This window comes from Plasmodium gonderi (assembly GCF_002157705.1).
Source record: "Plasmodium gonderi DNA, contig: Chr03, whole genome shotgun sequence".
Taxonomy (NCBI): Eukaryota; Apicomplexa; class Aconoidasida; order Haemosporida; family Plasmodiidae; genus Plasmodium; species Plasmodium gonderi.
Window position 1 is genome coordinate 958,734 of NW_021628927.1, and position 21,799 is coordinate 980,532.

The following is a 21,799-nucleotide window of genomic DNA, read 5'->3' on the forward strand; positions in this document are numbered from 1 at the left end:
AAAAAATTTAGCCCTTTTTATTGATAGTCAAATTGTTTAGTGTCATTATGTTTGCGCGTGGTACATGTACGGAAATATGTTTTACATTCGTATTTTTACAAACGCGAGGAATGGTCAAATTTTGGGAACCCACTTTTACTAATTTGTGTGGTTTCCTCAATGTTCGTCACCATGTTTCTCCCTTCGTGCAACTTTGTCTTGGGCATATTATTATTTTTAGTCATCTGGATAATCACGCTCTCCGTCATCGTCATCTTGATGGTCATCATCATCGTCTTCTTGATCGTCACTATCATCATCATCATCGTCTTCTTGATCGTCACCATCATTATCGTCATCATCATCATCATCATCGTCTTCTTGATCGTCACCATCATTATCGTCATCATCCTCCTCCTCATCATCATCATCTTCATCCTCGTCATCCTCATCATCCACCCCTTTACGCTTCTTAAAATTCCGCTGATGATATTTTCCATTTTCGCTTACACACTGGTCGGACCCATTAGATGAGTCGTGCCAGCTTTCGCATTGGCTTGATTGTTCATCATCTGATTCTTCATTTGGATGTTGCAGCTTTCGTCGTTTGCTTGGCTTGGGGTCGTATTCATTCTGCGCGGTGCATTCAGATTCATTAATATCAATGGATCGAAACAAACAATTGGTCAATATATGTCCGACGTGTACCCGCTTAATCACCTTTTTTATTTGTGTATTGAATATACTTAAAAATCTGTCATAGCTAACTGAACAGAGGAACTTTCCTCCAGTGTGAAAGCGCAAAGATGATATAGCTCCATTATGAATTTTAAATTTGTTCAGAAATAAAATTAAGAATTGATCGAAATTGTCTTTAGCCCACATAACAGGTAAATCATTTCTCATATGAGTTTTATTATTTTTTTGATATTCCTTATAAAATTCGTACAGAATTTCTTTATTTTTTAACAAAAAAATAGGGTCTTGTTTTTTTTCTTCTTCACACGTTATTTTTTCTTGTGCACATTTTTTCATATAAATATATTGTAACAGTTTAATTCCTGTGACTACTTCAAATTTGTAAACATTTCCGTAGTTATCTGAGACAAAGATAATTTGGCTGTCTTTTGTGCCAAATTTTTTTATAAAGTAGTTTTTACACTTTAATTCATTTGCATGGATGGGTGGGGGTAAGTCCACATCCTCATCCATGTGCAGAGTTGAAGGACGTGGATCATCATTAATTTCATTTTCCATTGTATAATCATTTACGGATGATAAATTTCCTGTTCTTCGTTTTTCTTCTTTCAATTTTTCATAAATTTGTAAATTTTTTGATTGCGTTTGATGTGTGCTAAATTTGGCATAAATTTCTTCATGGGGCCCTATTTCGTGGGATTTTATTTTGTTTTCAATTTGATGATCATCTGTTTTTTCGTCTAAGATTTGTTCATGCTCTTTGATTTTTTCTGTCACTCCATTTTGTTTTTCTGCTTCAGCACAATGTTCCTTCTTTGTTGCATATTCTTCAGTCGTCACATGGGAATTACTGCTTATACAAGTAAATACGAGATCGCTCTCGGAGTAATTATGATTGAAATAGGCAAATTTATTTTGACTAACATTTGTACGATTATAATGATCATAAATATATACCGGTTTAGTTTGACATCTCATATCGTACAGAATAATTTTATGATCGTAGGTTGCAGCTGATATTATATTTACGTTTATATCATTTAAAAAATTGACAGTTTTTATTAAACTTTCGCAATTTATATTTAATAAAGTAGTTCCTATATTTTTGGACTTCCAAATATAATTCCCTGTAAATAAATCAAATACTTTTAAACAGTTTTTATATCCCCCAATAGCTAGTCTATTTGTCAACAACTCATTAATACAAGCAGCATCAATTGGATTACTTAAAATGTAGGACTGGTATATGCTTCCTTCTGATAACATATTATTATAATGGTAATCCTTACATATATCATTCATAGATATATCTGAATATTCGTTTTTTTTTATAATGACATTATTACTGTTATTTTTTTCGTCAATTTGTTTGAATTCTATGTTTTGCAATATTATGTCCTTGTAATTTTGAAAGTAAATATTCCTTTTTTTCTCAGGATCATATGAATGTTTCATTTCATCTTCTTGACTCAGATGATATTTATGTTGTTCATCACATTCCCAATTTAGTACATGAACATGTCCGCTATTACTCACAGTAACTAAAAGTCTATTATTTTTTAGGTACTTTTCGTATACACCATTTTTTATTTTTTCATTTGTATACACAGGCATAAATTGGGAATAATTTTTATATCTCTCTTTTTCTGTATTAAATAAATCTTCGTATATTATACTGTGATGATGATTCAGCATTTTTGTGTAAATACAATTATTGCAACATAGAAATGATACCAAACATTTATCACTAATCTTCGGATTTTCATCCTCATGGGAAAAACCAAAACTTTCAACTAAACCATTTGTTCTGCATACAGTTATTTGTGATTCTTCATATCCTCTTTACGTGTGTATATTTGTTCATTTGGGTGGTATGCATGATAAAAGAAATGAAGAAGGGGGGGGGAAAGTGAGAAATTGGATGAGTATAAAGAGTAAGGGTGAAAATAGCATGTCTCATTTAGTGCTACTAATGCATATTTCGTGGTTGAAGGATCCTCATGCTTGTGTATATATTACACGCACAGAGATATGTGTAAACTCATTTATTGTGCTTCCAATTCGAAGTTATGTATTTCGTAAGAAGTGCAGAACTTTTCTATGCATTCATTTTTCACAGTTATCACACAGTGTACTATGTTGCGTAGTGGCTCTTTGCGTGTATATATGCGTTTATACATACGTAAGCATGTAACTACGCTGGTAACATTCTTGTACACGTATGAGTGTGAATATATATATATGTTATACGTTCGCACACAACGTTATATATAAAAAAAAAAAAAAAAAAAATACATTACCCGTATCCACCAGACCACGTCACGTTATTGATTGTTCTTGTCAAATCCGGTTTGAGCGATTGTTCGAAAATGTAGTTCTCAGTTGTGCATTGTACATATTTCAATAAACCTATTTTATCGGAAGTAATTATTTGCATTTTTTTTCTGATTGAGTAGTTGACGTATCTATATGTGTAGCTATATACGTATATCTACCTATATATATATGTGTAAATATACATATGTACATAAACATTTTTTTCAGATTTTCCTATAGGATTAATTTTAAAATATGTTTCGATCTTTCTTCATGAAGCAAAGAAACAAAAGAAGCAAAAGAAGCGAGGGGAGTGGGGGTGGGAACAGCAGTTTATTACAAATGATTATAACGGTTCCAATCTATAAACCCCTATTAATCGAACATTTTGTAGCTTCTTTTGTTTTTCATTTTCAGAGTTCAAGTTTACTTTTTAAGGTCTCGAATGACAATAAAAATTAAAAAAACTGAAACGGAACTTTTTTTTTTTTTTTTTCTTTTTTCTTATTCTTTTATTGAATAAAAATTTGGTAGGAGAAAAAAAAAAAAAAAAAAAAATTAAAGGTCACGTTGGGAAGATGCAAATATGTTTATATTATAACCGCTCAAGTGCAGTGTTCATAAGGGAAAAAATATGGATAAGATATAACATACAACATAACCAATAGATAGTAAAAAAGAAAAAAAAAATAATAATAAAATAATATTGTTACGAAATGTATTTTTGTAGAAAAGTATTACGTAACATTTTTGGTAGATTGAATAATTTTAAATATATACATGTAGAGGTCTTGAGAAATGCTTCGACAAAATGATTTTTAATGGCGCTAACATTTTCGCTCTTAAAAGAGGTAAAATTATTGGTAGGATGTGAAACTATTTAAAATATTTATCCAATTAAGAACGCGAGCACATAGAAGTTTCTCTCTCTTTTTTTGTATAAATTTACTCCGAAAAAAAAAAAAAAAAGTATATTTTTTTTGTCTATCCATACTGCATTATAATGTCACTTTTCTTCTAACTGATTCGACAATCAACGACATGTTTCACACATATATTGCGAATAATGATTTTTGTGTGTACACCAGTTAAAATAATTCCTTTTGTATTCCTAATAACCGAAAACGAAGCTATTAATCCGTTGCTTTATACATGCACTTTTTGAACTCTCATCTTATATATATCACTTTTTAATTAGTTCTTATACAATATTTCGTTAGCTTGGCCAAAAGATGGATGAAAAATATGAAGGGAAAGTGTCTACTTTCAGGAAAGCATTTTTTATTTTAAAAAAAAAAAAAGAGAGAGACATTTGGAAAACTATTTTATGTTTTGGAGTGAAATAACTCCTGTTAATGTACCATGGGAGCATTTGAACTATAATTTTCAGATTTGTTCATTTTTTAAATTGAGAAATGCGTTTGTTTTAATTTACTATTTTTAATATTTGAAAAATCATTATGAAATTTTTTTCTTTTTTAACATGTTCAGAATTCTTCTATATATGGATATACACTTATTTGTAATATATTTTTTACAGAGTTGGCAACTGCCATGACATGTCATTAGAGCTAGCCATTTGTAATTTTTTTTTTTTTTTTTTTTTTTTTTTTTTTTTTTCATTATGTACATTTTAAAAAGTTAAAAATTAAAAAAAAGAAAAAAAAAAAAAATTAATTTAACAATTTATCAACACTTTCTCTTACATTTACTGATGTATACATTTATATTACAAAATCGTTAACTAAGAACTTAAAAAGATTATACAAGTCCGTACACCAATACATACAAAGTGTCACATTTGTACAATGCTCATTTGCCAAATGTTAATTTATTTAAGAAGTTTTGAGATTAATCTGCTTGTATAAAAAAATATTTATTTATTCACTTATTTGGTTATTTAATTTTATTTTTTTTTAAGAAACTAGACATTTTTGAAAATGGCAAATCCAGTTGTTAGTTGCTTGAATACTTTGTCTAATTTTATAGCGGACATTTGCAAGGCAGTAGTAAGTTGTGTGGATGGATCCTTTAAGGCTTTAACTTGCCAATAATGTATGAAAAACATTTTTGTTTTTGGCATGAAAATTTGAATGGATATTTATGTGGAGAATGAAATGTATGATATGTTCCTTTAATGTAAATATGGGAAAAACTTATGAAGGAAAAATGGGAACAAGGTTTTCTGTGCTGGAATGTGAGGAAGTTCGAAGAATTTATTTCTACAAGAGTTACAAGTGAAAATTTTTATCCCTAAGGATGTTTTTATAATAGAACTGTTTTTTATTTTTTTTTCGTTTATCACTTTCTTAACTTCGTCTACGTGGAAAATGTGTCCACCATAGTTTGTTTCTTCGCTTGCCTCTTTTTTAGGCTATTTCTCCCGTATGTTTGTTTGTTTCTTTCTTCGTTTGTTCATTCGTTAGACTGTTTTCTCCTTATGTTTGCTTGTTTGTGTGTGTATATTTGCTTGTGTATTTGCTTGTTTTTGCTTTTTTTTTTTACACTTTTTTACTTTTACCGCTTAAGCATTGAGTTGTCCCCTCGAAGGCTGCTTAAACTTTAAGAAAATCTGTTAGAAGTGTAAACTTATTTTGATTTTCTAAATATCTGTAGCAGAAGTGATATACTGAATGAAAGTGTAATTTTTATCATGTATTTATTCCATAATTAGAAATATATGGAAAAATGTTAATACGCTCTTTTTTTATATAGGAGTTTTTATATCATTATTGATTAAAGAGAACTTAATTAAATATATTCATTAGGGGAATGGGATTCTATTCTTGTCTTATACTATACACGTGTGTAATTAATGCTAAAAATGGCATGGCAATGAAAGTTATACCTCACAATAGATGCTCCATTAGACTAAATGAACATAATATTTTTACTTAAGATAAGTAAAGACATTTTTTTTTTCTTTTTCTTTTTTTTACCAAAATCTATATTTATTACTTAAGCGATGATGTTCATTTAGGTTTCTATGAAAAAAAAAAAAAAAAAAAAAAGGTGAAATGATTGAACTACTGAATAGGGTTCGTTTTCTTACAAAAGGATGAAGTGATAAGTTATAATTATGTATAATAATAGTGATAAGTTGTATATTGTGTTTTTGTAATACAAAATATAGGTGCAATGGTGTGAAGGCATGGATAAAAAAGTGCCTTTGATTCATTGGCCACACTAATATATCCGGACAGGAAGATAAATACATAACTATAGATATATTTATGTTTGTGATGTATCCACTTCTCACTGTTTTAGGGAAATGAAAAATTCATTTGTTACGTTGTTCTGTAAGGATTTTTTTATAATATATAGCTTCACAATATAATATGAGGGAAAAAAAAAAGAAAAGAAAAATTCTACACACAGTGCTATAAATTGTATAATATATTCATGTCTATGTTTTATACTTGTGTGTAAATGCATTCCCCTTGGAACTTAAAATTTTGAATAAGTTATATATATGTAAAAGGAAACCTGGACATCTATTTATTCCCTAATTAACCTGATTTATACATGTAAACACGTACATTCATACTTTACTGTTTTAGCAGTTCTGTTGCTTATTTTTATTTTATTTTATTATATTTTATTTCTTTTATTGCTTTGTTAGGAAGGTCGTATGAAAACACGTTATGTGTTAATTTGTGATACATGTGTGTAATTTAACTATGATATGTGCATTAAAACTGTTAATATATTATTTTCAGGCTACATTGCAAACTTCAAACCTTTTAGCAATATGACAAATCCATGGTTACATGATTTAGAAACTTGGAGGAATATTATAAATTGTCATTTTCTTTTTCATTTACATTTGTAGATGTAAAATATAAAGGAATTATTAACTTATATTTATTATTGACCCTTTTAATCCTAACATAAGCGCATACCTTATTACCTTTGTAAAAGAGAAGAACTATGAAGTAGCAAAATAAGGAAATATGTTAACCTGCCATATGACTTGTTGTTCATTGTTCAAAATGTTTTGTGAAAGGATATATACACATACATATATTAATGAAAAGAAAAGAAAAGGAAAAATTTTCGAATAGTAAGTAAAATATTATGAAAGGATGCGCAAAATTATGAAAACTGAAAATAATTAGTATGTAAATATTTTTAAAAAGGTAACAAGTTCGTTTCTTTGAATTTGTGTAGAAATTATTTAAAATATAAAAAAAAAAAAAAATAAATAAATAGAAAAATAGGAATATACTAAAATAGCAACAAAATTTCTCAACAGATTTGCACAGAAATTAGGGCTATTTTTAGGTTTAGAAATAATCTAATTTGTTTTCTATTTGGAAAATTTAAGTGCATTAGGAATTTTATTATTTTATTTTACTTTTTTTTTTTTTTTTTTACACTCTTTAAGAAAAGGCAAATAAAAGAAAAAAAGGAATATACTATTATATTTTTAATTTTACTATATTTTGTGAACGATTCGATACTAACATAAGTTTTACTTTGATCATGCGTCTGACATTTTCCTATTTGTCAGAATAATAGAGTTAAATTTTTGAGTTGTTAATGTGCAAGGTAATACATTGCTATAGTTTAAATAAAAGGTTAAAAAAAAAAAATTAGAAATGGAGAAAAAAACATGTGAAGAACAAAATAAAAGTTTTAAGGGGATTTTATTTTTAGCTAATTTCTGAAGAAAATTGTATATTTAAAATGTTTTTTGAAAATGAACAATTTTAGTGTCCATGATGAAAAGTTGTGTGCAATTTGTTTACAGGTTGAATATACATAAATATACAGCTTTAATTTTTGTAAAAACGAAGTTGCGCACACACAAGTAGAAAACTTCGAACCGAGAAATATCAGAATATATAACAAAAAATTTACTCTGATAATTTTACTTTTTTAGAGACGTTTTAGATTTACAACCATTGTGAAAATGAAAAATTAGAATAGATTAAAAATAAAAAAATAAACAAATAAATATGTTAGGAAATGAAAAACTTTATTGTCATTTTATTTATAAATGTAAACTTTGGTTAAAAGAATTTGCGAAATTTTTTGAATAATTTCACAAAAGCATCTTTGAGAGGCGTTATTTACAAAATTACAGAAAATGATGTATGGGAGAGTATGTATATAGACATTTGCACATGTATAAAATGTAATATTGAAGCAGTAGAAATAAATGAGAAAAAAGTAAATGTGAAACTGTTCCCTACTGGGTGTAAAATTGTACCCTATTTTTTAACCTCCATTTTTTCCTTATAGAGTTCTATGTAAAAAAGAAAAGAAAAAAAAAAAAAGCGTTTTCTTTTGTCATAGTGGAAATATTTACCAGAATGCTTTCATTTAGGCACTTCATTTTACCCCTAATATGGGTACTTATATATGTAAGTTTACATGTGTATATATTTTGATGAAGGAAATTATTTTTGTTCCTATTTTTTTTTCTTTTTTTTTGTTTTGGAGTTTCTATATGTACACAGACACGTGTAAATATATGGATAATGCATACGCAGAACCAAAGTTGTGAAAGCATGGAGTTGTATATTTAAGTGTTAGTACTTTCAGTGCCTAGTACGAATTATTGATCCAGTTGATCATATTGATCATTTGGACTTGTACATGTGTCAAATCCTAATGTTAACTATTTCTGTTTAATTCTGCAGAATGAAAGGGTAAAGGACAGTCCTTTTTTAACCCAGCACAGCAAGTAAGTGAATGAATAAGATGGCCATGTTTATGAAAAGTCTAAAGTTTGCAGCATTTGTGTTTGAGTTTATGAATATGCATATGTCACATGGATTAGTATGAAATATACAGAATGAAAACGTAAAAGAAAAATATTGTCAAGTAAAAATATGCATAATAAAATTATTCTGCTCTTATTTTGTTATTATTTTATTCGTATTTTGTGCTTACTTTCCCATTTTTTTCCTCTTTTTGGTAGATGGGCCAAAGAATTAAAGAATCGTGTTTTGAGGTAAGGAAGAAAAGAACACCCAAAAATGGCACCAAACATTTTTTGTACTTAATTGTAGAATATTGCAAAGTGGACACTAGAAGTGCATATTCATTTTTCGAATGTTGTTTAAATGTTTGTTTTGTCCATTTTTTCTAGTTATTACAATTGTGCTTTAATTTAATGATTGTGTGCTCATGTTCACAGATTAGAAACTCCGGAACCATGGGGAGAGTCGGAAACCTACGAAATCAGCACTAGGGATAGTTCGGGAAATCTGATTACGACAGTGTTTAATAAAAATGCGGAGGCCTTGTATTTTTACATTAACCGAAAAGAGTCAAAAGGAGGTGGATCAAACAAAGGAGGAAGTTCGAAGTTAAGAAAAAGGGAAAAAAGACCTTAATTCTTTATTACATTTAGATTTAGTGAAAATATATACATACATGTACACACATTATATATATATATATATATATATAATGTGTTATATGATGCATAATTTGACTTTTTTTTTTTTTCGTTATTAACCTGTTCATTTATAGTTATGCAATTTTGTTTTGTAAAATTTTTGTAAAAATATGCTGATAAATGAGAAAAAAAAAAAAAAGTATTTGTGTATGGAAAGATACCTATCTTAGCATTATGTACTTGTATGGGACCTTTTTATTACTAAAAGGCGTATATGGTGTAAATTGCAGAAGGACATTTTTAAAAACATTCTTAATGTGTTTCTTTTTTTTCTTTTTGTTTTGCAAAGATGCTTATGATAAAAAATATTTTTTTTATTCTCAAATTGACTTAAGACAACATGGATAAATGACATAATTTATATTAACATCGCAATAGCTACAATAATAAGAACCATCATAAATAAACATATTTATATCTACATTGTAGTAGCGTTGGAAATGAGAAGTTTTGCAGGGGTATGAAGGTGCTATGTTTTTATCCTTATCTTTTCTTTTTATTTATATTATTCTGCAGTTCCATTGATAGGAGGATTGGTACATATATGTGATACTTCTGATCTGTAAATTTTTTTTTTTTTTTTTTTTTTTTTACTTAAATTAATTTGAAGTACAGAGAAATATGCAAACAATTATATGTTCACTAAAAAATGTACTTTGATTCAGATTTGTTACGTAAAAGTGCGGTCTTATTATAAGTAAGATAAGGCCCCAAGGTTGGTACAATTTCATTGAACGAAGAAAATGATTAATTTGTATGGAGGAGAAGTCTTATATTTTTTCCTCTTATTCATATTTGATTGATAAAATACGTTTGAGTGGTTTTTTAAATGATAAATGTTAATTCTTTATGATACAATTATTTGTTTTAATGAATACAAAAATGTATATTGTAGTTAAAAAAAAAAAAAGAAAAAAAAAGCATTCGAATAGTACATTTTTGTGTTAACGCGAACAGAAGAGAATAATTTTTTTAAGAGGAACTCAGATTAAGTTCTGAATGAACAAACGGAATTGAAAAGATTATCATGAAATATTCAAAAGTGATTATTTTCTTTTATTTTTTGAAAAGGTACAAAATTTTAAGGGTTTTGAATACAAATAAAAATTTTTTTTTTGGTAAACAATAAATATTTGTTATGCATTAAAATTGTCTTTAATAATTGAAAAAAATGAATGAAGAAGCTCATTTAAATAGTAAGTGATAGTAAGGGGACAGCCACGCTGGATATATGGTGGGATTGGCGGAATGATTTCATTTGACACAAAAATATGTGATATACGCATAATAGGTACATGCATATATATATATTATATAAATATTTGTATGTATATATAAATGTATAAGGCAAATCTGATTTAAGTGCAGTATGGAAGGAAGAAAAAATAAAAAAATAAAAAATAGGAATCTTAAAAAATCACAAAGTCTTATTATGATATTGCTATTTTGGCATAGTTTACTTATATGTATGTAATTACATTTGTCAATTTATGTATATTTAGCTCTGTAAGGAGCAGTATATCGATCGTGTATGTAGTATGTGGGCAAAAAAAAAAAAAAAAATATATGGACTTCGGGTGACTAATTCATTCTTTCGATGCTTTTAAAAGAGGGTCTTATTTTGTTATTGGGTGCCGATATTACGTGTGATTTCTGTTATCACATTATATGCCCCTGAAGACAAAGCGTGTGACAACAGTAATTGTACATCTCGGGGAAGTGCATTAATTATATTTTAAATTATTATTTCAATATTTATATGTGGTCAATATTCTTTCATGTGATGTATGCAATTTGATCAAAAACATGATCAAAATTGGAAAAAAATCAAAAAAAAAAATTCGTAATAAATGATTCAACGTGAGAATGTTAGGCGGGCACGTAATTAAAAAGGAAATAAAAAAATTTAAAAAAAAAAATTTGCTATTTTAAAGTAAAAAAAGAATTAAAAAAGAAGTTATAATTTTATTTTTAAGTTCAAGTTGAATTTATAAGTAAAATTATAATTTTTATCACTAGGTTTTAATGATATTTTTCTAGGGTAGTAATTTATACATGCTTATGAAGTTCAAAAAGAATAAAAATATAAGTATGTTTTTTTAATTATGATTGGTTTTAGTAACTTATAATTTTTCAGTATTTTCATTGAATGCTGTAATTAATTAAGTTATTAATTATATTACTTATAATTTATGATTAATTATAAAAAGTAGACCAATTAATTTATTAAGTTTTTTCCATTATAAGGATGGGGTGCTTAATAAATATAAAAAAGAATTATTATTATATAGTGAAAAATATAATTAGTTTTTGCTATGTATAAATTTTAAAGATATTCTGTTAAAATGTATACTATAATTAAACAGTGTTAATATAAAAAGGCATCATTCTGGAGGTAAAGATTTTATTTATAAGCAATTAAAATCATTCGTTTTTATGCTTATATGCTTTACGATTCGGAAGGTGTATTTACTCTTATCATAAAATTATAAATAAATATAATTTAATGAATTAGGAAAATAACACATAAAACATCAAATTGGTTAAGTTTATAATAAATAATATATTATTTAAATATATTATGCATTATTTCAAAAGAATTTTAAGAAAAGTTTTGTATTATACGGGAATAATAGTAATAAAAGCAGAAGCATATGATAGTGAAAGAAAATATAGGTAAAAAGCAATTTTTATTTATAATATTCTTTTACTATGATATTTTACTTCTTTTTAGCTATTAGTTCTATGATAATATGAAATAGTAACCTGGTTGATCTTGCCAGTAGTCATATGCTTGTCTCAAAGATTAAGCCATGCAAGTGAAAGTATATGCATATTTTATATGTAGAAACTGCGAACGGCTCATTAAAACAGTTATAATCTACTTGACATTTTTTACTATAAGGATAACTACGGAAAAGCTGTAGCTAATACTTGCTTTTAATACTCTTGATTAAGTTCTTGAGTATGTACTTGTTAAGCCTTATAAGAGAAAAGTTAATAACTTAAGGAATTATAACAAAGAAGTAACACGTAATAAACTAAGTTTATTTTAGTGTTTATCAATCGAGTTTCTGACCTATCAGCTTTTGATGTTAGGGTATTGGCCTAACATGGCTATGACGGGTAACGGGGAATTAGAGTTCGATTCCGGAGAGGGAGCCTGAGAAATAGCTACCACATCTAAGGAAGGCAGCAGGCGCGTAAATTACCCAATTCTAAAGAAGAGAGGTAGTGACAAGAAATAACAATACAAGGCCAATCTGGCTTTGTAATTGGAATGATGGGAATTTAAAACCTTCCCAAAATACAATTGGAGGGCAAGTCTGGTGCCAGCAGCCGCGGTAATTCCAGCTCCAATAGCGTATATTAAAATTGTTGCAGTTAAAACGCTCGTAGTTGAATTTCAAAGAATCGATATTTTAAGTCATGCTTTTAGTTTAATCCACAATAACTAATACTTCGAGTATTGGTTATGTGCGCATTATATACTATTATGTGTCTCTTTTAATAAAATGTTTCTTTCTAAGATTTTCTTTTTTCTTTTTAATAGCATTAGAAGATTTTTTTACTTTGAGTAAATTAGAGTGTTCAAAGCAAACAGATATAGCATTTACTGCGTTTGAATACTACAGCATGGAATAATAAAATTGAACAAGTCAAAATTTTGTTTTTTTTTTTTATTTTGGCTTAGTTACGATTAATAGGAGTAGCTTGGGGGCATTTGTATTCAGATGTCAGAGGTGAAATTCTTAGATTTTCTGGAGACAAACAACTGCGAAAGCATTTGCCTAAAATACTTCCATTAATCAAGAACGAAAGTTAAGGGAGTGAAGACGATCAGATACCGTCGTAATCTTAACCATAAACTATACCGACTAGGCTTTGGATGTAAGATTTAAAAATAAGAAATTGTCCTTTTTGGGGAGAATTTCTTAGATAGCTTCCTTCAGTGCCTTATGAGAAATCAAAGTCTTTGGGTTCTGGGGCGAGTATTCGCGCAAGCGAGAAAGTTAAAAGAATTGACGGAAGGGCACCACCAGGCGTGGAGCTTGCGGCTTAATTTGACTCAACACGGGAAAACTCACTAGTTTAAGACAAGAGTAGGATTGACAGATTAATAGCTCTTTCTTGATTTCTTGGATGGTGATGCATGGCCGTTTTTAGTTCGTGAATATGATTTGTCTGGTTAATTCCGATAACGAACGAGATCTTAACCTGCTAATTAGCGGCAAGTACGACATATTTTTGGGAGGAATTGAATTTAGTTAGTTTGTACATTTTGAAGAAAATATTAGGATACGTAATAGTATCCTTTTCCCTTTTCTACTTAATTTACTTACTATACTGATTTTTTTTTTGATCAAAAATGTATTTGCTTGATTGTAAAGCTTCTTAGAGGAACGATGTGTGTCTAACACAAGGAAGTTTAAGGCAACAACAGGTCTGTGATGTCCTTAGATGAACTAGGCTGCACGCGTGCTACACTGATATGTATAACGAGTTATTAGAAATATACACATTAGTGCTATGTTCATTCGTGAGCTGGTATTTGTTGTCATAGTTTTCCTCCACTGAAAAGTGTAGGTAATCTTTATCAATACATATCGTGATGGGGATAGATTATTGCAATTATTAATCTTGAACGAGGAATGCCTAGTAAGCATGATTCATCAGATTGTGCTGACTACGTCCCTGCCCTTTGTACACACCGCCCGTCGCTCCTACCGATTGAAAGATATGATGAATTGTTTGGACAAGAAAAATGAAGATACACATCTTCGCTTTTCTGAAAAAACCGTAAATCCTATCTTTTAAAGGAAGGAGAAGTCGTAACAAGGTTTCCGTAGGTGAACCTGCGGAAGGATCATTATTATGAAACAAAAAAATGTATAAAAGTAAAATCGGTCAAAATGCACACATATATATGTATGTATAATAGTGTACATATATACTATTATAATATATAATATATACTGTGCAGATCGATTTTATGGAATACAAATATGAGAATGTGTATAAACATATATAATATTGGAGATTTCTTATATCTAATGTTTATTATGATTTATATAAACTTTAGATGTAGTAGAGAACCTTTATGAAGGTATGTACAACATTCTTATATTTGTATTTTACCTTACAACTCCATTTTGTATTTCAACTTTTTGCATGACATATATATAGTGCCTATAATATATACATACAATGTTTAACTAACTATTTTTTTTCAGACACGTAAAGAGCAGAAAATATGACATTGTGTCTATATATTTTGCTGTGTGTAAATGAATACACACTTTGTGCATATCATATGCTACTTTGTGTTTTTTAAAAAAATGGCTCAATCTTAACGATGGATGTCTTGGTTCCTACAGCGATGAAGGCCGCAGCAAAACGCGATATGCAATGAAAATTGCAATGACTGTGAATCATCTGAACGCTGAATGTAAATTACTCCAAAAATACCTTAATGGTGTTTTTATGGAACTCCTATTGGACGCAGAATCGTATATATAATATATTGAGTTTTATTTTTATAATAAAGTACTCTACGTTACGCTTACTGTTTTAAGTATAGCTTTAACAGGCTATATTACAGAGAAAGAATTCTGTGCAGTTACCATAAGCGCGCTGAAACCTTGCAGAACCTTGGGGGTGTTAAAGCATTATTAGTATCTATTGTTCTATCTATTTTATGCAAATAAAATAGATTTGTTTTCGTGCATGCAAATGTACATTTTGTTTATAATACAAATGAGATGTATTATAATAGTATTATAAATAGATCTTTGTATGATGCAAATTATTTATTATAGTATATTTATTATACTATTTATAAATTCTTGTATTATGCAGGGTATTTATTATAGTGCGTGTGATTTAAACTAGCTATTAAAAGTAATTGTTACGTTATATAAGGAGCAGTTGTAAGAAATCTTTCTATAACCGAGAATTATGAAATGATTAGTGAAACATAACTATTACTGAATAATTTAATGGGGGAATAATTATTTTAAAGAATGATACTATGTAGAGAGATAGTACATTAGGGAGATGATAATATTATATAGAGTAGAATGTTTTAAAGTGTGTTTATATATGTACGGTAGCAATAATCACGACATTACCACATTGTGCTACATGGATATATAACAAACACTTTACAATTAAAACTACTAGATAGGTAATATATCCATATGTCGGTAGATAACATATAGTTTTTATAGATAATATATCGTTTTTATAGATAATATGTCGTTTTTATAGATAATATGTCGTTTTTATAGATAATATGTCGTTTTTATAGATAATATGTCGTTTTTATAGATAATATGTCGTTTTTATAGATAATATGTCGTTTTTATAGATAATATGTCGTTTTTATAGATAATATGTCGTTTTTATAGATAATATGTCGTTTTTATAGATAATATATCGTTTTTATAGATAATATGTCGTGTGTTTACATAATATTATGTACTAGCCATAATATTATTGTACACACACAATATAGGGGCGAGAAGACCAAACTATTCAGGGAATAGTGCGGTAAGCAATAATCGTATCTACGGAAACGCATTATTGAAACCGTTAAATGTTAAAATGATTATTACGATTAATTTATTCAAAAAAGTAATAGCTATAAAGTAGCCGTGTCATATATAATAAATAAAATTTTATAATTTTGTTACACATATATATAACATGTTTAATGTTCATGTTAATGATACAAATTGTATTTCATAAATTAACGTGTAAATTCATAATATGATTTTTTTAAGACCTGACGGTTTAAAAAAAATTATTATTACAGAATTATCGTTAAGAAGTACAAATTAAGGAAGAACTCTGTAATGACAGGGTGTTTTTATAATATAATTATAAATAAAATTCCTTAAGCAGCATAAAATCATCATATGATTTGTTGAATAATTAACATTTTTACAAGTGGCTGTTAAGTATTTAATAGTCCATAAAATGATAATTATTTTGTATGTGTTACAAAACATATCTATGATGATAATTATTTTAAGCATTACTCCTAGTTCAGCATAATTCATTTCGTACAATACAACTTGTTTCATAACAGTAGTTTTTGTACAGCCATTAATAACCAATGGGAAAAATTGATGATAAATGCTGAACGTTGCTAGATATGTATATGTATGTATATGTATGTATATGTATGTATATGTATGTATATGTATGTATATGTATGTATATGTATGTATATGTATGTATATGTATGTATATGTATGTATATGTATGTATATGTATGTATATGTATGTATATGTATGTATATGTATGTATATGTATGTATATGTATGTATATGTATGTATATGTATGTATATGTATGTATATGTATGTATATGTATGTATATGTATGTATGTATATGTATGTATGTATGTATGTATGTATGTATGTATGTATGTATGTATGTATGTATGTATGTATGTATGTATGTATGTATGTATGTATGTATGTATGTATGTATGTATGTATGTATGTACACATAGGAGTTATATTAAATAAATATATAATATTTATAATATCATTATAAATATAATTCCTTCTTTAGCATAATTTGTAATATGATCTGGTAGGGATGGGCGCAGTTTGTGTTGTACGTTAGGAACCGACAGTTTGCAGTGTACGTTAAAAATCGACAGATTGTAGTGCACGTTATTAACGGGCAGTTTGTGGTGTCCGTTAAGTACCGACATTTTATATTGTTCGTTGAGAACCGTTAGTTTGTGGTGTTTGTTAAAAGCTGATAGTCCAGAAATATTATTATTACAAAATTATTGCTAAATCTTTAAATAAAGGAATAATTTTAAATCTACAAGTGTTAATAAACATAATTATAAGCATGATTCGTTATATGATCTGCTAAGAACCGGCAGTTTGTAGTGTCCATTAAGAACCGATGGTCCAAAAAAATGATTATTACTGAATGATTGCTAAAATTTTTATTAAGGATTTAATTTTAAACGATTAAATATTATTTACATAATTATGTTCATCATTCCTTATTTAACATAATCCTTAATATATGTTAATTAGTTAACAGTTTGCACAGTGGCCGTTAAGAACCGATGGTCCAAAATGATTATTACTATTAATAATTGTTAAAACTGTTAACGAAAAGGAAAACTTTTTTAAATTTTGTATTTATTAAAAATTATTAATAAATATTATTTTTTTATGTAGTATTATTCGTTATATGATCTGCTAAGAACCGGCAGTTTTGTAGTGTCCATTAAGAACCGATGGTCCAAAAAAATGATTATAACAGAATATTGCTACAATTATCATAAAAGAAACAATTTTGAATAAATAAGTGTTAATTAAATAAATCACATTATATATATGTATATATATAAGTAATTTTTTATGTAGCATAAATTCATAATATGATCTGCTAAGAACCGGCAGTTTGTCCAGTGTCCATTAAGAACCGATGGTCCAAAAAAAATGATTATTACTGAATATATGTTATAACTATTAATAGTGTATGTATAAAAAATGATTATGAATGAGATATGTTATGTAGCATCATAATTAGTAATATGATCTGCTAAGAACCGGCAGTTTATAGTAGTGTCCATTAAGAACCGATGGTCCAAAAAAATGATTATTACAAAAAGTTGTTAAAAATTATAAACAAAGGAATAATTTTAAATATATAAACTATTTATAAAAAATAATTATAAATCTAATTCCACATTTAGCAAATTCGTAGTATGATCTGCTAAGAACCGGCAGTTTGTCTAGTGTCCATTAAGAACCGATGGTCCATAAAAAATGATTATTACTGAAGATTGTTAAAAACTATAAATTATGGAATAATATTAAATAAGAAAGTGTGTATAAATTAAATTAATATAAATAAGATTCTTTTTTTAGCAAATTCGTAGTATGATCTGCTAAGAACCGGCAGTTTTTCTAGTGTCCATTAAGAACCGATGGTCCAAAAAAAATGATTATTACTGAAGATTGTTAAAAATTATAAATAAAAGAATAATATTAAATAATCAAGTGTGTGTAAATTATCTTAATATGAATCCAATTCCTTTTTTAGCAAATCTGTAGTATGATCTGCTAAGAACCGGCAGTTTGTCTAGTGTCCATTAAGAACCGATGGTCCAAATAAATGATTACTACAGAAGATTGTTAAAAATTATAAACAAAGGAATAATATTAAATAAGTGTGTATAAAATGATTAGTATTAAAATTATTATTAGCAAGAACTATTAAGAAATGACAGTTTTTGTAGTGGCCTTTAAGAATTGATGGTCCAAATAATGATAAATATAGAATAATTTTATTTGAAATTAAGTATGTAATATTTATAATTAAGTGTAATCTGTTAAGAATAAATAGCATATTGATATAACATAACTATATAAAAACTTGTTAAGAACCGACAGCGTTTTCATATTGTATATCAGTTAACATACGAAAATAACTTTTAAGAAAGTACATATAATAATAAAATTATGATTCAATTAAAATGCAAAAATAAATAGAACTAATTTTTTAAATATTATACAATAAAGTATATATTTTCACATATATTATTAAGAGCATATATTTTTAAAGCTAAACTCATACAGAAAAAACTCATATTCGGGCGTTATACAAGATTTAATCTATACTTAAAAATTAATTAATACAATTTTTTTTTACAGATAGGATGAAGATATCTTGAATAAAGGAGGATCAGGTATTATATAATGATATCTACCATTATATAATAAGAGAAAAGGTAACGTAGAAAATATACTTCATAAAAAGAGGTGTAAAATAATTCCACGATTTATGCTTTATAGGTGTGTTTTTTTTATGAGAAAAAATCTTGTGAGTGAACATTTTCGCGTATAAAGGTGTAGTAGTAGGTGTGAATAGTTTTAATAGTATAACTGGTAAGTAATGTGTTAAGCGTTAAATAGGAGCTATAATATAATATAAATGATATAATATATAAATGATATAATATATAAATGATATAATATATAAATGATATAATATATAAATGATATAATATATAAATGATATAATATATAAATGATATAATATATAAATGATATAATATATAAATGATATAATATATAAATGATATAATATATAAATGATATAATATATAAATGATATAATATATAAATGATATAATATATAAATGATATTTAAAATTTAGGATGGTCCGCGTATTCTAAATGCATTAGTATTTAGAACATGTACGTCATAATATATTATGAATGAAACCGCATATTCTATATATTAATGCATTTTTAATATGAATGATAATTTTGTAGGTACTTCCCAACGTAAATTTTTGGATACTCATCAAGATTATAAATATAAATTATTGTAAATTTTAATAATGAATTATAGTATTGTGAAATGAATTAATATAAAATGTGTTAACAATAATTACAACGTTATTATAATAGAAATTATGAAATAATACGCGATGATATGTAAATTTAACGCTGAACACATGAACTAATTCACCTATTAAATATATATTATAAACATAGCACCCTATATTTTAATAATTTTAACACTTATATATTTTAATAATTTTAACACTTATATATTTTAATAATTTTAATACCCTATATTTTAATAATTTTAATACCCTATATTTTAATAATTTCCAACACCCCTATATTTTAATAATTTCCAACACCCCTATATTTTAATAATTTCCAACACCCCTATATTTTAATAATTTCCAACACCCCTATATTTTAATAATTTCCAACACCCCTATATTTTAATAATTTCCAACACCCCTATATTTTAATAATTTCCAACACCCCTATATTTTAATAATTTCCAACACCCTAAAAACATGCATACATATACACAATTGTGTGTGCATATACATACAAATAAATAGCTTGGGTATAGCGCCCGAATATCTGTATGAGTTGAATGCGAATATAAATATGAACAAAGTTCTGGAAAAATATTAACATTTTAAATTCTTAATATAACACTTGAATGTATTAATTTAACACTTGAACGTATTAATTTAACACTTAGACGTATTAATTTAACACTTAGACGTATTAATTTAACACTTAGACGTATTAATTTAACACTTAGACGTATTAACACTCATATAATTACCACTCATTAACACGTAGATATATATTTATTTAATATACATGAGCTTTAATTGGTCAGGTAGCTGTTATATAAAGTGTTATGTTTAAAAACATAATTTTATGCTTATGTTTTTAAGCATGCACGGAAAGTTTAATAATTATAATAAGTAGCATTAACGTGAGAATTTTGTTGCTGGATATGTAACTAATAACTGTAAAGTTTGATTCAATAGCAAATGTGTTAGTGATAAACATATAATACATAGTAACCGTATGTTCCTAAATCTCTTGTTTTCAATTGTGGCAAAGAATTTGCATGTTGGGCAACTCTCATTTAAGAGTTGCACAATGTGTGGAGATTCACAATATGGATTCAAGGGAATTTAGGAATAACTCGGTTTCATGTGTTATTATGGGTATCATGTAGACGCTCATTAGCATCACAGCATGCCATTAGTTATAATATTTAATATATATTATATATATATATAATATATATATATAATATGTTATATATCATATGTATAATATGCACATAATATATATATGATATGTACATATTATATATATATATACAATATATATATAACTTATATTATATATGTAACTTAGTGTTGTTTTGCAGTTGCGTATTTGTATTTAAATTTTGATATGAAAATTTATTCATATAAACAATAGGAAATTGACCGAATGATATTTGATACTAGTAATTGTGATCTTGAAAAAGAAAAACGCTCGCTTGAGTTTAAGAAGTGTTCACGTTGCAAAAAAGGATCCTTATTACAGGGCATAATAGAAACCTTTTTATAAGTCTTTATGTTGCGGGTCAATATTGGCTGTTAATTGCATTAGATATATACATATATAATCACAAATATATATATGTACGAAGACATAGTAAGTTTGGTAAGTGTAAATTTATATATAATAAAATATATGTAAGTTTGCATTTATTAAGCTGAATTGATCCTTTCGGCGTAATGTCACCAAGAGGAGCATGTAAAACTAAACATCTTAGACAAGATAACGAGATGAGAAAATATCTTTTTTTTAAAAAAAAGATAGAAGTATCATTTCGGGTTTAAGGTGGATATATACGTTATTGATATATAGTAGTTATAAATTCATACATATCTATGCGTTTCTAATGAACTATATCTTTGCGTAAAGTATCGGCATTAATTTAAGAAATATTAACGAAGTCATAATGGTAGTTATGGCCATATGACAAATTTTTTTGGGATCGGTTTAATTTATATATTATGTTAA

General features: G+C 27.0%; 2 protein-coding genes and 2 non-coding genes across 4 annotated transcripts; 3 read left to right on the forward strand and 1 right to left on the reverse strand.

Annotated features, from left to right (window-relative positions):
• Positions 1–216: 216 nt before the first annotated feature.
• Positions 217–3,115, reverse strand: PGO_031960 (hypothetical protein, conserved; the record flags this gene model as incomplete). Its single annotated transcript, XM_028686180.1, has 2 exons — positions 217–2,518; positions 2,979–3,115. The coding sequence occupies 2 exons, from the start codon at positions 3,113–3,115 to the stop codon at positions 217–219; spliced, it is 2,439 nt and encodes an 812-aa protein (XP_028541981.1).
• A 5,197-nt stretch (positions 3,116–8,312) lies between these two features.
• PGO_031970 (conserved Plasmodium protein, unknown function) lies at positions 8,313–9,341 on the forward strand (the record flags this gene model as incomplete). The annotated part of the gene is made up of 4 exons (XM_028686181.1): positions 8,313–8,363; positions 8,643–8,686; positions 8,924–8,956; positions 9,143–9,341. 4 exons carry the CDS (start codon positions 8,313–8,315, stop codon positions 9,339–9,341), a joined length of 327 nt encoding a protein of 108 aa, XP_028541982.1.
• Positions 9,342–12,169: 2,828 nt separating this feature from the next.
• PGO_031980 lies at positions 12,170–14,279 on the forward strand. The gene has a single exon (XR_003699411.1). It is a non-coding gene; the product is annotated as a small subunit ribosomal RNA (ribosomal RNA).
• A 472-nt stretch (positions 14,280–14,751) lies between these two features.
• On the forward strand, positions 14,752–14,928 carry PGO_031990. The gene has a single exon (XR_003699412.1). It is a non-coding gene; the product is annotated as a 5.8S ribosomal RNA (ribosomal RNA).
• The last annotated feature ends 6,871 nt before the right edge of the window (positions 14,929–21,799 follow it).